The sequence below is a fragment of the Pelodiscus sinensis genome, chromosome 27, assembly GCF_052426305.1.
Source record: "Pelodiscus sinensis isolate ZL-2025 chromosome 27, ASM5242630v1, whole genome shotgun sequence".
NCBI lineage: Eukaryota > Metazoa > Chordata > Testudines > Trionychidae > Pelodiscus > Pelodiscus sinensis.
In genome coordinates this window covers 11,771,596-11,791,615 of record NC_143078.1, presented here as the reverse complement: position 1 = coordinate 11,791,615, position 20,020 = coordinate 11,771,596, and the positions used below count along the sequence as shown (strand labels likewise).

Here is a 20,020-nt window from a genome sequence, read left to right as displayed (position 1 = left end):
ACTGAAATTTGGAGAAACTTGAATTTTTGTTTTAAGTTTTACAGCGTTTCATACGATTAAGTTGTTTAAACAAATGTGTTGCAACGGTAGAAAAAAATTTGTGTGTCTGAAAACTGTAGGTACTGGGGGTACTTATAATTTTTTTTTAAAAAGGGGTACTTTATAAAAAAAAAGGCTGAGAAACACTGCATTAGCATATTGCAGAATGTACCCCTTTATACTCCCCAGAATGTGTTGTTTTGGGGATTTTAGTAAATTGAGTGAAACTTCTGTGTATACATAATGATCAAACCAGGCATTTCTAGCCAAATGTTAATATTAACAAAAATTGGGATAGGCGTAATCTTTGTTTAGAAGGCAAATGTATTTTGTCTGAGTCGTGAATAAATGGTAAGCAAATAGCTCAGTAAGTATCTGTTTATCTTCTGTCTCTACAGGTTGGTAAATTGCAAGGCTGGTTTATTTTTTAATTGTATTTGTCCAATGTCACCAGACCGTATGACACTGGGAAGAGACCCGGGAAGAAGAAAATAGCCTAAAAACCCCACTGAACTTAACAGCACAGATCCCATTGACTTTAGCAGGAGGTGAATTGGACACTGCACTGGATGGATCAGACACACGGCACATCAGTAGAGTGGATGTTGCTTAGCTCTCTGATGTTAAAACCTTTCTGTCTTGCAGGCATTGCTGGGACTCCGGTGACATTTAACGAGAATGGAGATTCACCTGGCCGTTATGACATCTACCAATACCAGATCAAAAACTCCACCCCGGAGTACAAAGTCATTGGGCAATGGACCGATCACCTGCACTTAAAAGTAAGACCTTGGACTGATCTTGCATTTGGCTGTGCAGTCAGTGGAGATGATCCCAGCAAGGAGACAGGGACAACAGCTTCATTCCTGCCTCCCTAGAGCTTTCTTTAGAAGTATTGTTTTGCACTCAGAAGAGAGGAGACCTAGTAGCTTGTTTAAAGGGACTGAGGATTCTGAAACTAGCTCCAACAGCTAATTCGAATATAGTCAGGCTGAACCCTTCCCAGCCTGTACTTGAGACACTGTTAAGATATAGTTCACCCTCCAGCAAACAAGCAAACCCTACATAAAAAGAGCATTATTACATTTGCAAAATAAGCCCTCCAAATGTAGGAAATGCTGGAGTTGAAGTTGCTTGTGCTACCTTAACTGAACACACACATCCCCTCCCCATGTGTGTGCGTCATGATATAGTGTTTAATTGCATGGTCCCATACTACTTTTTCCATTCCTATTTATGTTTCAAAGGTCTGCCAAATTCAGGCTGATTTTCACATGGATTTTCACACCTCTAAAGAACATAAGAACGGTGTCACGGGGCTCGGATCCGGACCTCCCTGGTCATGTTCCCCAGCCCCTTTTTCTGCTCCGGCTTTCCTCCCGTCCCGCCGAACCGAGAGATTCCACCACTCTTCCTGGTCGTCCCGACAATCCCCTGAGCAGGGAGGTGAGGGGGGGTCCGGGCCCTCCCTCTCTCCAGACCCCAGCCCAGGGCCCTAAGGCAGGGGAGAATAACCTCTCTCCCCTCACCTGGCTGATGGGGCTACGTGCTGAAACTCATCAGCCCGCGAGCCGCTCTCTGCACCCGCCCTGGGCTGCTTCCTCCCCCCCGCTCACCAGGGTGCTTCTCGCACTGCTTCTTTGAGGCCCTAAGTCCCTTCATCCAGCGCTCTCCCTGGCCTCCTTGGCCCCAATGTCTCTGCCTGCTTTATCTTGTGGAGGGTGCCACCCCTCCCTTCCAGGACACCTGCGCCAGCGTCTCACGGGCGGCTCCTCCCCCTTCCCCGCTGCCCCTGCCCTCCTCCAGCATCCTCCCGCGGGTCAACGTCACCCGGTGTCGGGATTTCCCCTGGGGCATCAGCGGGGGCACCAGCCCTGATGCTGGCAGAGCGGTGTGCCTCCGCCGCTGCCGCCGTCTCCCCTGGCGCGGGGAAAGCCTCCCCTGATGCGTCCGGGGAAGCACCGGCCAAGCCATCAGCCGGGCCGCGTGTCTCCGCCGCCTCCACTGCCACTGCTCTGCATCCCCCTGGTCCCCTGGGGGGCGTGGTTAGTGCGGGGTTGCACCACCCCGTCACAACAGCCAGACTGGGTCAGACCAACAGTCTATCTAGCCCACTATCCTGCCTTCCCACAGTGGCCAATGCCAGGTGCCCCAAAGGGAGTGAACAGAACAGTCATCAAGCGATCCCTCTCCTGTCATCCATTTCCAGCCTCTGACCAACAGAGGCTAGGGACACCATTCCTACCCATCCTGGCTAATAAGTATTGATGGACCCAACCTCCATGAATTTATCTTGTTCTTCTTTGAACTCTGTTAAAGTCCAGATCTTCACACTATCCTCTGGCAAGGAGTTCCACAGGTTGACTGTGCACTGAGCAAAGAAAAACTTCCTTTTGTTTGTTTTAAACCTGCTACCTATTAATTTCATTTGGTAATCCCTAGTTCTTATGTTATTATGCATCAGCTATCTCTCTACGTCTTTTAAAGCGGGGAGGTGCTAGAAATTTTCAAAGAAAAGGTTGTCACAGTTTTCTAAAGCGGGCCACACAACTTAGTGTTTTCCTAGTTTTGTCCTGGGCATTGGGGCTTAAAATTCTCACAGCTTGGTCTGTGTTGGGTCTTTGAATGGGGGTTAATGGAACCAATGATTCTCTGCCTATTGTCTTTGCTGCCTTTCATCCTAAAGGTGGCCGCAATTCAATGTGTGTTGAAATTGTCCCAGTACAGTCTGTAGAGTTATTTGTGTACTTTGACATTGTGGGTGGATGGCAATATATTCATACAATCCATCAGCCTATCATTGCAGGCAGGAATAGATTTTCAGGAAACAGTCTTAATCTTTTTTCCTCTATTTTTCAAATGCTAGTATCTCTGGAAATGCTATGGGTGGGAAAATGTTTGAAATTAAAAAAAAAATCTCGTTTGCATATTTGGACAAAAAGTCACAATCCTGAAAATTTTCATCAGCTACAAATACAGGAAAAAATGGATTGGGTCAATGCAAACATTTTGATTGGATTTTGATTTTGATTTGTTTCCTTTCACTTATAATTGCAAAGGACAAATCATTTTAAATGGAAAAATGGAACTTTTTTTTGTTTTCAAGAATGTCTGAACAGACATTTGAACAATTTCAAATCTACTTTTGCCCTTTAACATTTTTCAAAACAGGACATTAGTTGAAATTGATGCTTCCCCACAGTTTCAGCTTTGCTGAATTGGTGCTTTGTCAAATAATTCCTGACCGGGTCTGTCGAGAGGCTATTTTGCTCTTGTGTTATCTTGCCTCCTGAATCACAGTGCTCCTCTTATCTGTTCCCCAAGAAGTGTCTTAGGGTATTGCGTGTTCTTTGTTCAGGTGTGTGATTCCCAAGGCAAGGAGACATACCTGTGCTAGCTCTGATTGATCTGCATGCTAAAAACAGCCTGTAGCCACAGCAGGAGGGCTAGCTGCGCCGAGAACATCCTTACAGTTTCAGATGGGATTGTACTAAGGAAGGCTAGAGCCTATCGCTGCTTGTTCTGCACCAGCTACAATCAATGATCCCATCTACATGTTTTGTGAGTCTATAAAGCGCTACCAGACCATTTGTTGTTTTTTAAGTTTATTTTTAGCATGTTGACTCCATCAGAGCTAGTGCGGGTATGTCTGCTTGACCAAGGCATCACACACACTGCTTGAAGAGTATGCGTAACCGAAGTGAGTAACGTGGATTGTCCATGGGTGTAGTTGAGGAAGCGGAAGTTGACCCTAAACTGCAAGCCTCAAGCAGGCATGGAATTTGCCTACCCCCCCCCCATACACATGTGGCTCCATTGATCTAGACCTGCCCCTCCAAATACAGAAGTCAACATATACCTGTGGGGTAGTCAGTTCTACTAAACTATACGGCTATGTCTACACCGCAGGCTTTTTGCGCAAGAACACTTGTTCTTGCGCAAAAACTTGCAGAGCATCTACACTGCACGCGCGTTCTTGCGCAAGTAAATTTACAGCAAAGTGTCAGAAGACAGGGCTTTTTGTGCATGAGTTATTCCTCTCTCCATGAGGAATAAGCCCTCTTGTGCAAAAGCTCTTCCACAAGAAGGCAGTGAGGTCAGGCAACAGGGGTTTCTTGCGCAAGAAAGCCCTATGGCTAAAATGGCCATCAGAGCTTTCTTGCGCAAGAGAGCATCTACACTGGCATGGACGCTCTTGCGCAAAAGCACATCTCTTGCGCAAAAGCACAAGGCAGTGTGAATGCACTCTTGTGAAAGACCATTTGCACAAGAACTCTTGTGTAAAACGGTTCTTCTGCAAGAAGCCGGCAGTGTAGACGTAGCCTACGTGAAGTGTAGGAAGTATTGGGTTCTGACCTTCTAAAGCTGAATGCTCAGATTAGAAGAGGCCCCGCCTGTCTTGTGGCTATTATTGCTTGCCTAGAGCCTGTGTTTATGCCCATGTGAGACTATTAGCCCTGTGATTGCTGAAAGAATATGGGTCTCAGAGCTCTACCCGCTTGCACAGATTTCTGTGATGGTGCATAGAGAGCTGCATGCTGGGAGTTGAATATACAACCATTGCCATTCTGGGGCTTGGAATCTCACCTATCTTAGGGTTCATATACTTTGGGGATTTATTCCACAGCTTCTTAATGAGCATCCATCCACATGCCACACGCATGCTGCACCAGAGGCATACACGAGGGATGGTGTGCCTTCTGTCAAGGCATGTCCTTGTATACTCACGGCAGCAGTTTGCTGCAGACTCCGGGTATGGCTTTCTTGGAGGGTATCCCACGGTGCTTTGCTTCCCTGCTGAGCAGTGTGCATTCTGAGATTTTTCTTGCTGTGCATGGTGGGAAACTAGGTGAGCTCACATTTCTAAAAAAACCCCATGATTCATCTGTCTTCACCCGCTTCCGGGGATGGGGCCAGGAAATCTAGAACCAGTTTTGAATTCTGCTGCACAGCATGGACCCAAGCATGCTGCATGTCTCTGTCCTGGCTGCTGTGAATACGCAGTGGCCACTTGGAATGCTGAAAAACCCCATGCATTTGGTTTGGAACCCCGCCCACTGAACCAGTTGATGTCCCAGTAACAGCGCCTCCAGCAGCAGGAGGGGTTTCAGTGATGGTGGAACCGGGATGAGGATGAAAAAGAAGGGAGGACACCGAGCGACTGTCCAGGGCTGATTCGTAGAGCAGCTTGACAGCTTGCAGCAGTGCTTTTGGGCTTGGGAAGCCAGTGCCGATCAGTAGTAAATGTTTGTTTTGTGCCAACAAGATAGTGGGAGGGAATTGTAGGATGGAAAAGGTTGGGAGATAGGTGCTGAACTACCTACAGCTGTGGCTGCATACCATCATGCGGTGCCCCCTACCTGAAGTGAAGTGGGTCCCCACTGGCATCCCCAAATGCAGCCAGTCCATAGTGAACCAGTGTGGCATGGGGAGGTTGTGAGGTTTATTGTCCTGCAGGCGTGCGATGCCGGGGAAAAGGTATTGCAGCACTTGGTTTTGAAGCTTGCTAAGGCTCGGGAGTTGATTGATGGCTTTGCACGCATGGGCTTCCCAAACAGTAGTGATAAGACCTAGATGCCCTATTGCTTGCTGTCCTCCACTCAGGGTTCAGAATCAAAACCACAAAGGGATATGTCTCTATGGTGCTTCACAGGCTGAATGCCCACCAGAGCGGATTTGCGGACATAAATGCAGGATGTTCTGCAAGGGATCGCAATGCGAAGATAGTTGGAGCTCATTTTAATTTGCCCTAATGGTGAAAGGGCTGGTTGGCCCCAGGAACAGGATAGACATTACAAGCACAGATGTTTCTTCCAGTTTCCTCTCTGCTGCCCTGGCTAATGAAGCCATCTGCAGGCTGCTTGGACAGGAGGAAGGAACTGTGCAACTGCAGCGTAGTAGCAAGCAGGAGTGTGTATTTGGCTGTCGGAAAGGGAGGCTGAGCTGTTGGTGGACTGGTTTGGAAGCAGCAGAACAAGCAAAGCGTTCCAAGGTTACAGCAATCCATTGCATTCCGCCCAGCACTGGTGAGGATAGGACGTGGAGCCTTAGCAACGGGTGGGAGAGGCTGAGGGGCAGACAGTTGGCATCTAGTACAAAATACAAGGAGCTGGGGCAATACTGTCAGATGCCTGTTGCTTTTATTCTGAGCCTCAAGCGGAGACTGTGCAGCTGAACATTCAGCTGTTAACCAGGGGGGTGAGGTGTGGGGAAAGAGCTGGAAGTTTTCTGAGCAGTTGTGTTTGAGCTGCGGGAGAGCAATGGTGCTGCAGTCCCTGGGGTATCTTGTGGCTTGGCCCGCCGAGTGTTATAAAACTTTCTGAATTCGTGCGCACTTACGGCCCTTCTGTGGAAAAAGAACAGTCAGGGCCTCATGAAAAATGTTTTCACGGGTTTTATTATTAAACAATCTATTATGTAACACCGAGAAATGAACCTTGCACCGAAGCGATAATAAAACAACGGCTTTTAATTATTAAATGCCATATTAAAAAGCAATCTATTCTCTAGCCACAAGGGACTGTTCCGTTAAACCGGATGTGAAACGGAGTAGTACAGCGCAGCAGCACAGAACAGAGCACAATGGGTGGGGAGGAGCAAGGGGTGAAAGTCACAGATGCATGTACGCCCTTGGCTCTGCCTCTTCTGGTTTGTGGGCCTTCTGGAGCAGCATGCGAGGCTTGGCAGTACTCGGGCCAAGAGAGGGCTCAAAGGAGCTGGGGTCCTGGTTCCCACTGTTCTCAATGCCCTGGGCTAGGGTGTGAAGGGAATGGGCTGTGGAAGTACAACGTGGTGGCACAGTGGGATAAGTCGCTGTTGCTGTCAATGGCCCATATTGCTCAGGGGCAGTGTAACGTGGCTGGGTGCCGGTTCGCAGCACTGCAGTGAACAGTACTGGCAGCACATGCACCAGCTGAGCGTGTTAGCTTTGTATTATGTCCAGATGTCCAGGAGTCAGGAGCAGCCCGAGGCCGGCTGCAGAAGCTGGCGCCCTAGTAGGGGTGGTACAATCAGCGCCCTTGCCTGAACGGCCATCAATGGCCGTGATGTCATCACAAGGCACCCTGGCGCCCTGTGACATCATCATCGGGCGCCCGGTCCAGCGGCACCCTAGGCAGCTGCCTAGCGCGCCTAGGCTCATGGGCCGCCCCTGCCAGGAGTGGCCTCTCTTCATCTCTTCCCATGCTGCCTTTGGCTATGACGGTGCTGTACCGGGCAACTGCCATGCTCTCCTTGGCCAAGACAGTGATCTCCCTAGAGAGGTCCTTGTCTTTTTCCCTCTCCATCCCCAGGTACTGCTGATGTCTGTGAACTTTTCATCAGGAGATTCCCCTCCCCAGAGGTTGGCCAGGCACTCAGCCAATGATGGCCCCTGTCCTTGGGATTTGGCCATGGGCAGGTGCAGGGAGTAGTAAATGAATCACAAGTGGCTATTGTTCATATTCTTGCGAAGGGGGGATAGGACTGAGGTCTATAAAATCAGGACTGGTGTGGAAAAAGTGAATAAGGAAAAGTTATTTACTTGTCCCCGCAATGTAAGAACTAGGCGTCGCCAAATGAAATTAACAGGCAGTAGGTTTAAAACAAACAAAAGGAAGTTTTTCTTTGCTCAGTGCACAGTCAACCTGTGGAACTCCTTGCCAGAGGATAGTGTGAAGATCTGGACTTTAACAGAGTTCAAAGAAGAACAAGATAAATTCATGGAGGTTGGGACCATCAGTACTTACTAGCCAGGATGGGTAGGAATGGTGTCCTCAGCCTCTGTTTGTCAGAGGCTGGAAATGGATAACAGGAGAAGGATCATTTGATGATACCCCTTTGGGGTATTTGGCATTGGTCACTGTCGGCAGACAGGATACTGGGTGAGATGGACCATTGGTCTGACCCAGTCTGGCCGTTCTTATGTTCTTATGAGAGGCTGTGACAGTGGGTTGCAGTTTATTTGAGGGGGTTGTATCTATTTTTCACTTTAATTTCCTCAGATTTTTCCCGGGTTTAGGTGAACCTCAGAGCTGTTAAATGGTGTATGCATTGAGTTCTTAATCTGTTCAGCTTTGTCTTGTTTCTTGGAGGCCGGGGTGAGGTGTGGGGGAGAATCTACTGGGATTGTAGCTGGAATTATGTTCCCAGGTTGGTTTTGCCTCAGAGATGTTTATCCGCTGACTCTGGATGACACAGTGAAGCATGCGACTAGCACTGTGACCACACAACCTCTCTGTCGACCCATCGACATTGAATTAAGCTCTGCACCTCTCACAGAGGTGGAGCACAGAACTCAGCGTTACTGGTGACTTTGGGTGGCCAAAGGGAGCTGGTAGTGTAGACGCGTATGTCAACATAGGTGCCTGGTGCCTGCAGGGGAGGAGGTACAGGGAGGGTCACCCAGAAAACGGAGGTAGCATGAGGGAGCACCTCATTTAGCAATTAAAATGTTGGTAGAGGCATAGAGGGGCGGTGCACCCCCTGAGCACTACCACGAGTCACCTAGGGATGGAAGCGACTAGTCGACTACCCAATAAGCAAATGCTAATTGGATAGTTGAATAGTAACTCGACTAGTCACTTCCCCTCCCCTCTTGCTACCTCTGCCAGAGAGAGAGCAGCAAATGGCGGGGGGGGGGAGCAAGAGCTGATGCTGGGGGGAGCTGGCTTAAAAGCCGGTTCTCCCCAGCACCGGCTCTGCGGGGGGGCAGGGGAGGAAGAGGCACAGCGGGGAAACAGCGCAAGCGGGGACTGAAGCTCACTCCAGGCTCCGACGGCTTCACTTCTGTCTCAGACATGTAGCAAGAGCCCCACAGAGGCGCAGCGGGAAACACGGGGCAAAGGCATTTCAAAGGCAGAAGTGCAGCAATGAGAACGGGGGCGAGCAGGGACAGCTTGAATCCCTTCTTGCCTCTGTTTCCTGCTGCTCTTCTGCCTTTGAAATGCAGTAAGAACCGCAAGCCTCTCTTACTACATTTAAAAGGCAGAGGCGCAGCCAGGATAGCGAGCACTACACCTCCCCCTTATCGATTAATCTATTAGCTTATGGAAATTCCATTGACTACTCGATTCGCTGATTAATCAAAATTTAGCATCCCTAGAGTCACTTATGTCCGCTAACTTTGTAGTGTAGACCAGGCCTAAGAGGCAGAGAATGGCCTTAATGAAGAAGACGGAGGACTAACCAATGAGAGATGCTGAGGAGTTATTCCCCAAGGCTGTGTCTAGACTACAGGGTTTTGTCGATAAAAGTGGACTTTTGTCGACAAAACTCTACTTGCGTCTACACTGCTTCTCAGTTCTGTCGACATAATGTCGACAGAACTCAGCAGTTTTGTCGACGGCTGTAAATCTCATTCTACGAGGAATAACGCCTTTTGTCGACAGAGTTCTGTCGACAGAATGTGTTATTGCATCTACGCTTCCTTTGCGTCTACACTGTCATGTCGACAAAGCAAGAACTGGATGTAGTCTAGACACTCTTAGGCGACAGAAGCCTGTAGTCTAGATGTACCCCAAGATGGTCCCCCAGCAGCGCTGCAGGAGTGACCAGAGATGGGAGTTTTCTGGCAGGAATAGCTGTGCCGTTGGACCTCAGAATGTCTAGACAAAAACATGAGCATTTTTTCAGCCTTCGATTTTGCTTCACTGCCCCTGCAGACTGGGGGAAAGTGCAGAGGAAAAATAGACAGGCGTTTGCAGTGATTGCCTGAAGCATTTACTGTTCCCAGTCTTTCTGAATGTAAGTCTGTGAAAAGCCATTAAGAGCTTTTCTATCCCCACAGCAAAGCTGTTTCACTGTACGAATGCGAGTTACAGGGCATTTCTACCTCAGCGGCAAGCTGTACTTGCCGGAGCTTTTACCGGCGTGCAGTGTCCGTGTCTACCTCACGTAAAGAGAGGGCACTGGTCAAGCTTCTGTTGCTGTGACCCACTGGCTCGTCTCACACAAAGGGCACATTTCCATTGTGTGAATTTGTGGCAGGTGGCGCCATGCTGCCGGCTACCATTGTAAGATGGCAACCACAGTTTGGGTGGGGACAGGCATTTGCTGGGCAGCACAACTGAGGAAAGAGGAAAGGAAATTTGGGCTGGGCCTGTGCTCTCTAAAAATGGTCAGTCTTAGGGGCTTTAGCAGATAGCCCAGCCAGCCACAGCTGCCATTGTGGCACCTGAACAGAAAGCATGGCCTGACAGAGGGAAGCGGGGACCTCAGACTCAAAAGGCTTCTAGCGCGTCTCTGCCCACAGTGGCAGGGTTCTTGGGCCACCTGGAACCGAAGGTAGCACAGGAGGACGGCATCAGCATCATACATTCATTTAAAAATATTTAGTTATTCAAAAAATAATACAACAAACGTACATGCTGAGGTTCCCTCCCTAGGATGATTCTCCTCTGTCCCGGTCTCAGCTGTGCTGCCTGGAGTTGATTGATGCTGGACAGAAATGGAGCTAGACTTCTGCCTGGCTGGCGTCAGGGTACTAAGTTCCAAAGAGACCCTGGCTTTCCAGGGAGATCGCCTTCAGTGCAGTGGGCAGGAAGTACTGTTGTGCATCTGGGTTGGGTGGCTACCCTAATCATGAGAGTCCTAGAGTCCTAGAACAGGGGTGGCCAACCCATTAAACGAAGAGATCCGAAACAGCAGCAGAAAAAATGCAAAGAGCTGCACCAGAATTATTGAGAAAAAAAAATAAGGAAGAGTTCCACACCAGCCAGAGTTGTTGGGGGGGGAAAAAAGGGATGCTGCTTCTTTAAAAACCGCTGGTTAGGCTTTTTGGCCACATCAGGCTCCTGCCGGCTGACGCTATCTTGCCGGTGCATTTTGCCGTGCCGGACGGCTCCCCTGCACCCGGTGAGCACAGGGAGCTGGGGGCTGTTTGTAGGGGAGCATGGGGCGGTTTCACGAGCTGTGGGGGAGGCTTCGCGAGCCGCACTTTCAGGGGTGAAGAGCCACATGTGACTCGTGAGTTGCAGATTGGCCACCCCGTTCTAGAATCATAGAACCCCAGAGCTGGAAGAGACCTCAGGAGTCATTGAGTCCAGCCCCCTGCCCCAGGCAGGACCAACCCCAACTAAAGCAACCCAGCCAGGGCTTTGTCAAGCGGACACTTAAACACCTCTAGGGATGGAGATTCCACCCCCTCCCTAGGGAACCCATCCCAGAGCTTCCCCACCCTCTTAGTGAAATAGTTTTTCCTAATGTCCAACCTAGACCTCCCCCACTGCAACCTGAGACCATTGCTCCTTGTTCTGCCATCCGTCACTACTGAGAACAGCCTCTCTCCATCCTCTCTGGAACCTCCCTTCAGGAAGTCGAAGGCTGCTATCAAATCCCCCCTTCAGAAACTGGACCTGTTACATGTCCCCTGCTGGACTTTTTCTTGTCATCTCTTGTTTCAACATGTGTTTTCCTGAGCTGTGTGCGCTTCATCTAGCACTGCTCAGTGTCCGGTTATAAACCTTGCCATCCTGTGTCCAACAGTGTCCACAAGAAAAGGACTTTATTACAGAGGCTGGCATGAGAGCTTCCGACATTTATGCTTTTCCCCAGTAGGTGATAAGCTACAAGGTCTTGCATAGCTCCGCACGGCCACTCAAGGTGTGCTGTAAGGCTTCTGGGACCGTGTCACAGCTGTTGTTGGAGTCTAGGATCCAATGGGCAAAATATGACATAACCCCATCACATATATCGAGGAGGGACCATCCGGCCAATTAGACCAGAGCAGGGTGGGGTAGCCGGTGGGACACTGCCAAAGTCATTTGCGATGGCATTGTGGGCATGCAAAGGGCAGAGTGGATCACACCATTTGCAGTCAGGTTAGTTCCTTTTGTAAAGAACCCCAGAGTTTGTGATCAGTGCGGAGTCGGGGCGCTACAATGCAGTGTCCTGTGTGTGCACACATCAAATAGAATTAATCTGGTTTCAGCTCCCCAAGCAGACAAGCCCTTAGGCTACCACTGACTTGAGTTTGGGGGAACCTCAGCTTCAAGCCCCAGCACATACTTGTCCCCCTCATAAAACAAGCCTGTGTGGAAAAAGAGGCGAGGGAAGAGCAGGGTGAGAGCAGGAAGGGAGGCAGGGCAGGAACCAGGTGTGTTGGCAGAGCTGTAGTGTGTGTGGGGAAGGGGGGTGTGAGGGTGGGGACGAGAATGGAGTAGCTGGGAAATGAGGGGTTGGAAGAGTTGGGGGGGGGAGAAGGAATTTAGGGCCAGAATAGCGGGGGATACTGTAGAGCCAGGGTGGGGAGCCTCAGGCCCGGGGGACGGATGTGGCCCTTGGCTTGTCTGGATCTGGCCCTGAGCCCCCCCCCCCCCGCACACTGGCACTCCAGCCCCCTTGCTGCCCTGCTATGAGACTGGAGCACCCAAAATCTACTAGGCTGGGCCCCCTTAGGCTCTGATGTGGGAGGAGAATGTGAGGAGAGTCTTGCTCCTTCTCAGTCGGGGGCCACAGTCGGGCTTCTCCCTTGTGAGGTCCACGACTGATTTTTCCGTGAGTCAGCAGCCCCCGACCCAGCAAAGGCCCCCCACCCCGCCTGTGGAGCTATGGGAGAGAACAGCAGAGGGCGGCAGCTCAGGGATGAGGTGGGTCGTGGGGGCCGCATGAGGCAAGCTCCCCCAGTCCAGCCAGTGCTACCAGCCCCTCGTGCCCTGAATCCCAGGCCCCGCCTGAGTGTTGTGTTGGTCAGCCAGGCCTCTCCTCTCTCTCCCCGCAGACAGAGCGCATGCTCTGGCCCGGGGACGGCCAGCAGCTGCCCAGCTCCATCTGCAGCCAGCCCTGCAAGCCGGGTGAGAGGAAGAAGCTGGTGAAGGGCATCCCATGCTGCTGGCACTGCGAGCGCTGCGACGGCTACCAGTACCAGCTGGACGAGTTCCACTGCAAGATGTGCCGCTTCAACGAGCGCCCCAACGAGAACCACACGGGCTGCGTGCCCATCCCCATCGTCAAGCTGGAGTGGAGCTCGCCCTGGGCCGTGGTGCCCGTCTTCATCGCCATCGTGGGCATCATCGCCACCCTCTTCGTGGTGGTGACCTTCGTGCGCTACAACGACACGCCCATCGTCAAGGCCTCGGGGCGGGAGCTCAGCTACGTGCTGCTGACGGGCATCTTCCTCTGCTACGCCACCACCTTCCTGATGATCGCCGAGCCCGACATGGGCACCTGCTCGCTGCGGCGCATCTTCCTGGGGCTGGGCATGAGCATCAGCTACGCCGCCCTGCTCACCAAGACCAACCGCATCTACCGCATCTTCGAGCAGGGCAAGAAGTCGGTCAGCGCCCCCCGCTTCATCAGCCCCGCCTCCCAGCTGGTCATCACCTTCAGCCTCATCTCCCTGCAGCTGATGGGCGTCTGCATCTGGTTCATCGTGGACCCGTCTCACTCCATCATTGACTATGAGGACCAGCGGACTACGGACCCCCTCTTTGCCCGGGGGATCCTCAAGTGTGACATTTCCGACCTGTCCCTCATCTGTTTGCTCGGGTACAGCATGCTCCTCATGGTGACGTGCACTGTGTATGCGATTAAGACCCGGGGGGTTCCGGAGACCTTTAACGAAGCCAAACCCATCGGGTTCACCATGTACACGACCTGCATCGTCTGGTTAGCCTTCATCCCCATATTTTTTGGGACGTCACAGTCGGCGGAAAAGGTAAGCAGGAAGGGGCGGGGTAGGGCAGGGAGGGGGGGAAGCTCGGGGGTCAGCCTCATGCCCCATCTCCTCCGCTTTGCTGGAAGGTAACGGCATAACAACACCTGGTGGGGGAGTGGCAAGTCCAAAGCGAGGTGTCACGGTTCCTGCGAACCTTTAGGAATCCCTGTCGGCAAGGGAGTTCTCCCACCCACGGGGGGCCTGCCTGAGACTTTGTGGTGTCTTCTTGCTCTGTCTCCCTTTCCTCCTGGCGCTTTCTGTCTTTCACGCCATCTTGCTTGCCCTCTTCTTTCACTTCCCCCCCTTTTCTTTCTCCCTGGGTATATTTCTCTGTTAATTTCTCTTCCCCAAGTCTTTCTCTCTCCCTGCTACCTGCCTCCCTCCTGATCATGTTGAAAGGCCTTGCAGAGGGGTGTGGGCCTTACAAAGGGGTGCTTGCAAAAGGCGTCCCACACTGGACTCTGGGGAGTCTGGCGGAGGCAGAGCCTGGCCGAGCGAGAGAGCCATGCGTGTCCTCTCTGGCATCTACAGATTCCCGCTCCCACGGTCCTGCCGAGACCGATGGGCATCACAACCCTGAGCATCTCAGCCAAGCTGGCGTCGGGCTGCTGTCGGCCCCGTTCCTGGATGCGCCACGTGGGCGAGGGCGGGAGATCTCCCGGGTGGCTCATCGCTGTGCTTCATGGGCAGTGCCCATAACGTACCCAGCTGCCCTAACGCTGACCAAAGCCCGTGTGTTTCCTGTGGTGAGACAAGCAGCCCTCCTATGGTTTGGTGCTTGTCTGCTTATGTAACCTACTGGTAAATGTGCATTGTAGGTCCCCTCTCCGGCTGGATGACGCGCCACCTCCCGTGCCCAAAGGATCTCGTAACCCTCCCATGCAAGGGCAAAGCCACCCCAGTCCCAGCCCAGCTCCTGAAGGCCAAGGGCCCATGTACAATACCCACCGTGGTGCCTGGCCATCCACAGAGCCTGGCCGCCCCTCACTGTTCAACGAGAGCTCAGCTCCTCTTCTGCATTCTGGCAGGATCGGTGATGGTTTGCCCTCCTGCTGCTGCCTAGCCCCGCTGGGCCGGGTGCTGCACATCCCCCCCGGCCAGGGGCTGTCTTCTAGTGAGAGCTGACCATAAATGGACAGGCCCACCGACAGGGAGGGGGCAAAGGAGCAGTCGCCCCAGGCCCAGTGAGTCCAAGGCTTTTGGCTGCTGCTGCTGCAGTGCCAGTGGCATCTGGGAGCCCTGGGACCTTTAAATTGCCACTGGAGCACCACTCTGCATGGCTCTGTCGGCTGGGGGAAGGGACCAGTGCCGCACTCTGGGAGGCGCGAAGGGCTGGCGGGCCCGGCCCCGCTCCTTCCCCCCCATGCTTGCCCGGGGCCCACGGGAGCTGTCGGCCCTGCTGCAAATGGAGAAGACAGGCCAAGGAAGGACCACTGTCCTGGTGGCGAGGCAGCGGGGCATTTAGGGTGCAGCTGCACTTGGAGCTGGAGGCATTGGTTCCGGCTCGAGGCGATTGCGCTGCCGTGTTAGGAACACAAGGGTAGCCTTGGGGCAGGAGGGACGGGCCGCCCCAAAGATGCGCCAGCCTCTCGGAGGGGACGCCACTTGGGCGGCTAGCCCCCCCGCCGCTCGCCCCGCCTTGGCTGCGCCTCTGTTTGTAGCAGGCCGGCGTGATCCGAGCTCGCGCCGGTGGATCTCCCCACGCTGGGATTAACGTCTCCGGCTGGAAGCGGAGCTACCCGCTGCGTGCCTTGCCCGAGGTCACAGCGGGAGCCAGCGGCAGCATTGGGAGCAGAGCCTGGCTCTCCCCGCTCCTCAGTCCCCTGCCTTTCCCTTAACCGCCCTGCTTTTGCTCTCTGCCTTCCGCTGCCCTTCATCCTCTTTCCCCCGCCCTGGGCCTCAGCTTCCCCATCCACACACGGGTCAATGCCAAGGCTGGGGAGCCTTGCCATGCCGCTGGTGCTGCGTGCTCCGTGAACACTGAGGTCTCCAGGGGTGGCAGTCGGGCGCCTTTGCCTGGCAGTGAACTCACGGCAAGTTGTGTGACAGTGACGCTCTCCAAGTCGCCCGCCCGCGAGAGCTGGGGAGTGAGCCCAAGCGGAAGAGAAAAACAGCCCCTCGGAGCTTCCCCGCGCTCACAGAACTCTGCCGCTTCCCCCTCGCTGACAGGGCTGCTGTGACTTTATTTAAGCACCTGTGTGTTTTGGCAACACATGCTCCCGTGACAAATCCCACAGGGTATGTCTACACTACCACCCTAGTTCGAACTAGGGTGGTAATGTAGGCAACCGGAGTTGCAAATGAAGCCCGGGATTTGAATTTCCTGGGCTTCATTTGCATAAAGCCGGGCGCCGCCATTTTTAAATGTCCACTAGTGCGGACTCCGTGCCGCGCGGCTACACGCGGCACGGACTAGGTAGTTCAGACCAGGCTTCCTAGTCCGAACTACCGTTACTCCTCGTTTCACTAGGAAGCCTAGTCTGAACTACCTAGTCCGTGCCGCGCATAGTCCGAGAGCGAGCGCGGCTTCTGGCCGGGAACAGGGCGAGCGGGAAACCTACTCCTCTTGCTCCAGGCGCGTGCTATCCTGGGCCTTGTCTTCAGCAGCAAATTAGCTGGTGTCAGAGCATGTCCCCAGGAAGTCCTGCTGACTAACATGATGTCAAAGGCAAGAACGCCGTCAGTGTAGACCGGGGCTGCCGATGGAGGTGCCTGGCCAATGTCTTTTCTATCCATGCGCAGATTTTTTCCCATCCATGTGCAGAATAAATTTTGTTATGTGCACCGAGGCATCCATGCACACAAAAGCCTAGCGCTGGGTGTGCGCTGCTGATGAGCAGGGAGCATTTGAATCTCTCCGGAGCAGCTGCGCAAGCATCCAGCTTACAGGGAACACTACTCCTGGCCGCCACTACCATCCCCTTGGCAGCAGTAGTGGCTGGAGCCCCGGGCTCTTTCAATCCTCGCCAGAGCACCCCTGTGTCCCCAGTGGTGCTGGAAGACTGGCTGGGAGAGGCTAGCCTCCAGTCCCACCCCTTCTGCCTGGACTCTGATCCTACCAGGATCCAGGGGTGGACAAGTTGGGGCCAGATCCCTCGCTGTGATAGAGACAGACCGGGGCGGGGAGGGCGCGTGGCTGATGGAGAATGCCGTTTGTTGCAAAACTGCGTGCTGCCGCAGATATTCTGCTCCATTCAGCTTGCGGAGACTAGCTAAGCCTGGTTGCTCCTTTTTAACCTCAGCCCTGTGAGGTCCTGCAGTAACCAGTGGCTACTAACACCCCCGAGCACTGCTGGGTCTCATCAGTAGGGAGGCATCTTAAAAAAGGAGGCACGGGTCAGTTTTCACAATACCCTTTGGAAACCTAGAATTCTGCTCTGCAGTGGAGTGTCACCTTTTCCGTAGCGATGTGTATGACTCTGGGTGCCTATTATCCTCTGGGAGTGTCGCAGTGCGAGCCGGGTGGGCGAGAGATCGGATCAGAAATGAAACACTGATATGGTAATTAGCTATCTGTCTAGCCAGGTGCTTGTCTGTCTGCTGCATCAATGTATGGTGTCTGTCAATGGCATCTGTCTGGCTGTTCCAGGGGTCTCGCTGTAATGACAGTAGCTATTGATAGTAGCTATCTACATGCAGGGCTTGCTATCTACGTATCTATCTACCTGTTGATGGGGTGTGTGTGTATAATATAGGACCTGTCTGTCTAAGGTTTCAGTCTGTGGTGGCTTGGTCTTTTCTTGGTGCCTCTTATACCTGACAGGATCTCCAGGCACTTCACAGCGTGAAGAGTGGGAGTTGGCAGGCAGGAGTGTGGCTGGTGATAGATTCAGCCCTGCTCTTCCCATCACATAAGGACCACCCTCCCTGGATCTTACTCTGGATCCTCTTGGTCCCCTCTCTGTCCTCTGCTCTCCCGCCTCCATGTGCTCTTCTGAAGATATTGCACATGCCATGACATGCTAGGTCTACCTCCCCCCACTGCCAAGAATTCTGCAGGCTCTTTCTGGGGGGTTCCTGGTGTCTGCTGCCCCAGAATGGACCAGCAGAGGAATCTTTCTGGACCCAGTGTCTGCCCTCAGGGTAAGTGCGTGAACAGGCCCTCCAGTCTGCCTCCGCCCCAGCCGTCGTGGGGGAGTAGCTCTCGTGTAGGGAGAGGCAGTGGCATTCCGAACTCCACAGCAGCTTCTTGATGGCTTGGCCATGAGAACCCCTTCCATCGTGAGGGCTCTGGATCCTGGGCTTGTCTTTCTGAATCCCGTTGTGAGCTCTTAAACGGAGATCCTTTTCTCTGGTGGTTAAATGTCTCACCTGGAGAGAACATAAGAACAGCCACACAAGGTCAGACCAAAGGTCCATCAAGCCCAGTATCTTATCTGTCAACAGCAGGCAATGCCAGGTATCCCAGAGGGAGGGAACACAACAGGTAATCCTCAAGTGATCCCTCTCCTCTCACCCCTTTCCAGAAAAACAGAGGCTAGGAACACCATTCCTACCCATCCTGGCTAATAGCCATTGATGGACCTAACCTCCATGAATCTATCTAGCCCTTTTTTTGAACCCTGTTAAAGTCCTTGTCTTCACCACATCCTCTGGCAAGGAGTTCCACAAGTTGACTGTGCGCTGAGGGAAGAAACACTTCCTTTTGTTTTTATTAAGAGAGATGGCACCTACCAGGGAACTAGAACGTGCCGATGACCCCAAACCCCGGCCTGCTATTTCAACGTACCTCATCTCAGGTAGCCAGAGGTGAGATGTGCTACCAAGGCAAGCTGCTCTGGTGAAAAGTGGGAAGGAGAATTAAAGAAAATAAATGGAGCCTTTAGCAGCATTTCCATTTTGATGAGCTGGCAGGGGAGATACTAACAAGAAAGCAGGTTTCTTAAGAAATTATTGCAAAACAAAAGCTCCCTTAAAGCTGCCTTAATGTGCTTGGCACACTGTGGGTAATAAAGATGGAAATGATAATGATTGTAGATTATGCGCAAGGTTGCTCACCTCGTCGGTGCAGCTTGTCACGGGATAATTTAGGGCTGCCAAAAGCTGGCTGTCAAGTAGCAATTCGACAATGAGGCTTGCCTCCCGTTAGGGGCTTGTAACGTGCAGGGCTCCTTAGTTCTCAGGCTGCTAACAAGCTGATTAGAGGCTAGCGCGGTGCTGTTGCCATCTCCCTTTGGAGGCAACTCTGCCGCCCTTCTCATCCAAATGTACCCGCTTGCTTTGCATCTGCTGGCCTGTCAGAGAACAGTTTGCTTTGTGCATGCGCTCCCCTGCCGGAGACAGCCGGCTCGGGGACGCACTCACGTGGTTAGGTATGGATGTTCTACAGCAGCTGTACGCCAGCTACCAGAAGGAGCGGGAGCAGGGGGCTAAATCAGAGAATCATAGAGCTGGGAAGAGACCTCAGGAGTCATCATGTCTTGCCCCCTGCCCAAAGCAGGACCAACCCCAACTAAATCAACCCAGCCAGGGCTTTGTCAAGCCGGGACTTAAACACCTCTAAGGATGGAGATTCCACCCCCTCCCTAGGGAACCCATCCCAGTGCTTCCCCAGCCTCCTAGGGAAATAGTTTTTCCTAATATCCAACCTGGACCTCCCCCACTGCAACTTGAGACCATTGCTCCTTGTTCTGCCACCACTGAGAACAGCCTCTCTCCATCCTCTTTGGAACCTCCCTTCAGGGAATTGAAGGCTGCTCTCAAATCACCCCTCACTCTTCTCTTCTGCAGACTAAATAAGCCCCAATCCCTCAGATGCTACCTGTAGGTCATGTGCTCCAGCCCCCTCATCATTTTGGTCACCATCCGCTGGACCCTCTCCAATGCGTCCACATCCTTTCTATAGTAGCCAGAGATGAGATGTGCTACCAAGCCAAGCTGCTCTGGTGAAAAGTGGGCGACAAGCCCCTCGGTGGCTTTGAAATGCTCAGGGAAACCTCCAAAATTCAAAGTGCGTCGTCTGAGGAAGCAAAGTGAGTGTTGGTCCCTGCTGGGGGTCAGATGTGAAATTAAAACGGAGGGGAGAGAGACTGTCAAAGAGATGCCAATTTTCCAGTTGGGATTTAGGAATGGAAACTAAGGGCCTTAGGAGCCCTTTCCTACCTAAGCTCATGTGGAAATATGAACTTAGTATTGCCTGTGGAAATACTTCTCAGCAGATCTAGAGAAGTGATTATTCCCCTTTATTCGGCTCTGGTGAGGCCACACCTGGAGTATTGTGTCCAGTTCTGGGCCCACCCCCGTCACTCAGGGTATGTCTCCACTAGCTCGTTAATTCGAGCTAGGTAGGAAAATCAGGCAACCAGAGTTGCAAATGAAGCCCGGGATTTAAATATCCCAGCCTTTATT

At 52.5% G+C, this 20,020-nt stretch overlaps 1 protein-coding gene across 3 annotated transcripts in view; it reads left to right on the top strand.

Moving 5' to 3' along the window:
• The window catches only part of GRM4 (glutamate metabotropic receptor 4), a 204,257-nt gene that overhangs the window by 161,166 nt on the left and 23,071 nt on the right, over positions 1 to 20,020 (top strand). For all 3 annotated transcript variants that reach the window (XM_075910067.2, XM_089773623.1, XM_089773624.1), the window contains 2 exons: positions 685 to 821; positions 12,737 to 13,672. In XM_075910067.2, coding sequence (XP_075766182.2) covers positions 685 to 821; positions 12,737 to 13,672 — 1,073 coding nt within the window. The remainder of the gene's footprint in view (positions 1 to 684; positions 822 to 12,736; positions 13,673 to 20,020) is intronic.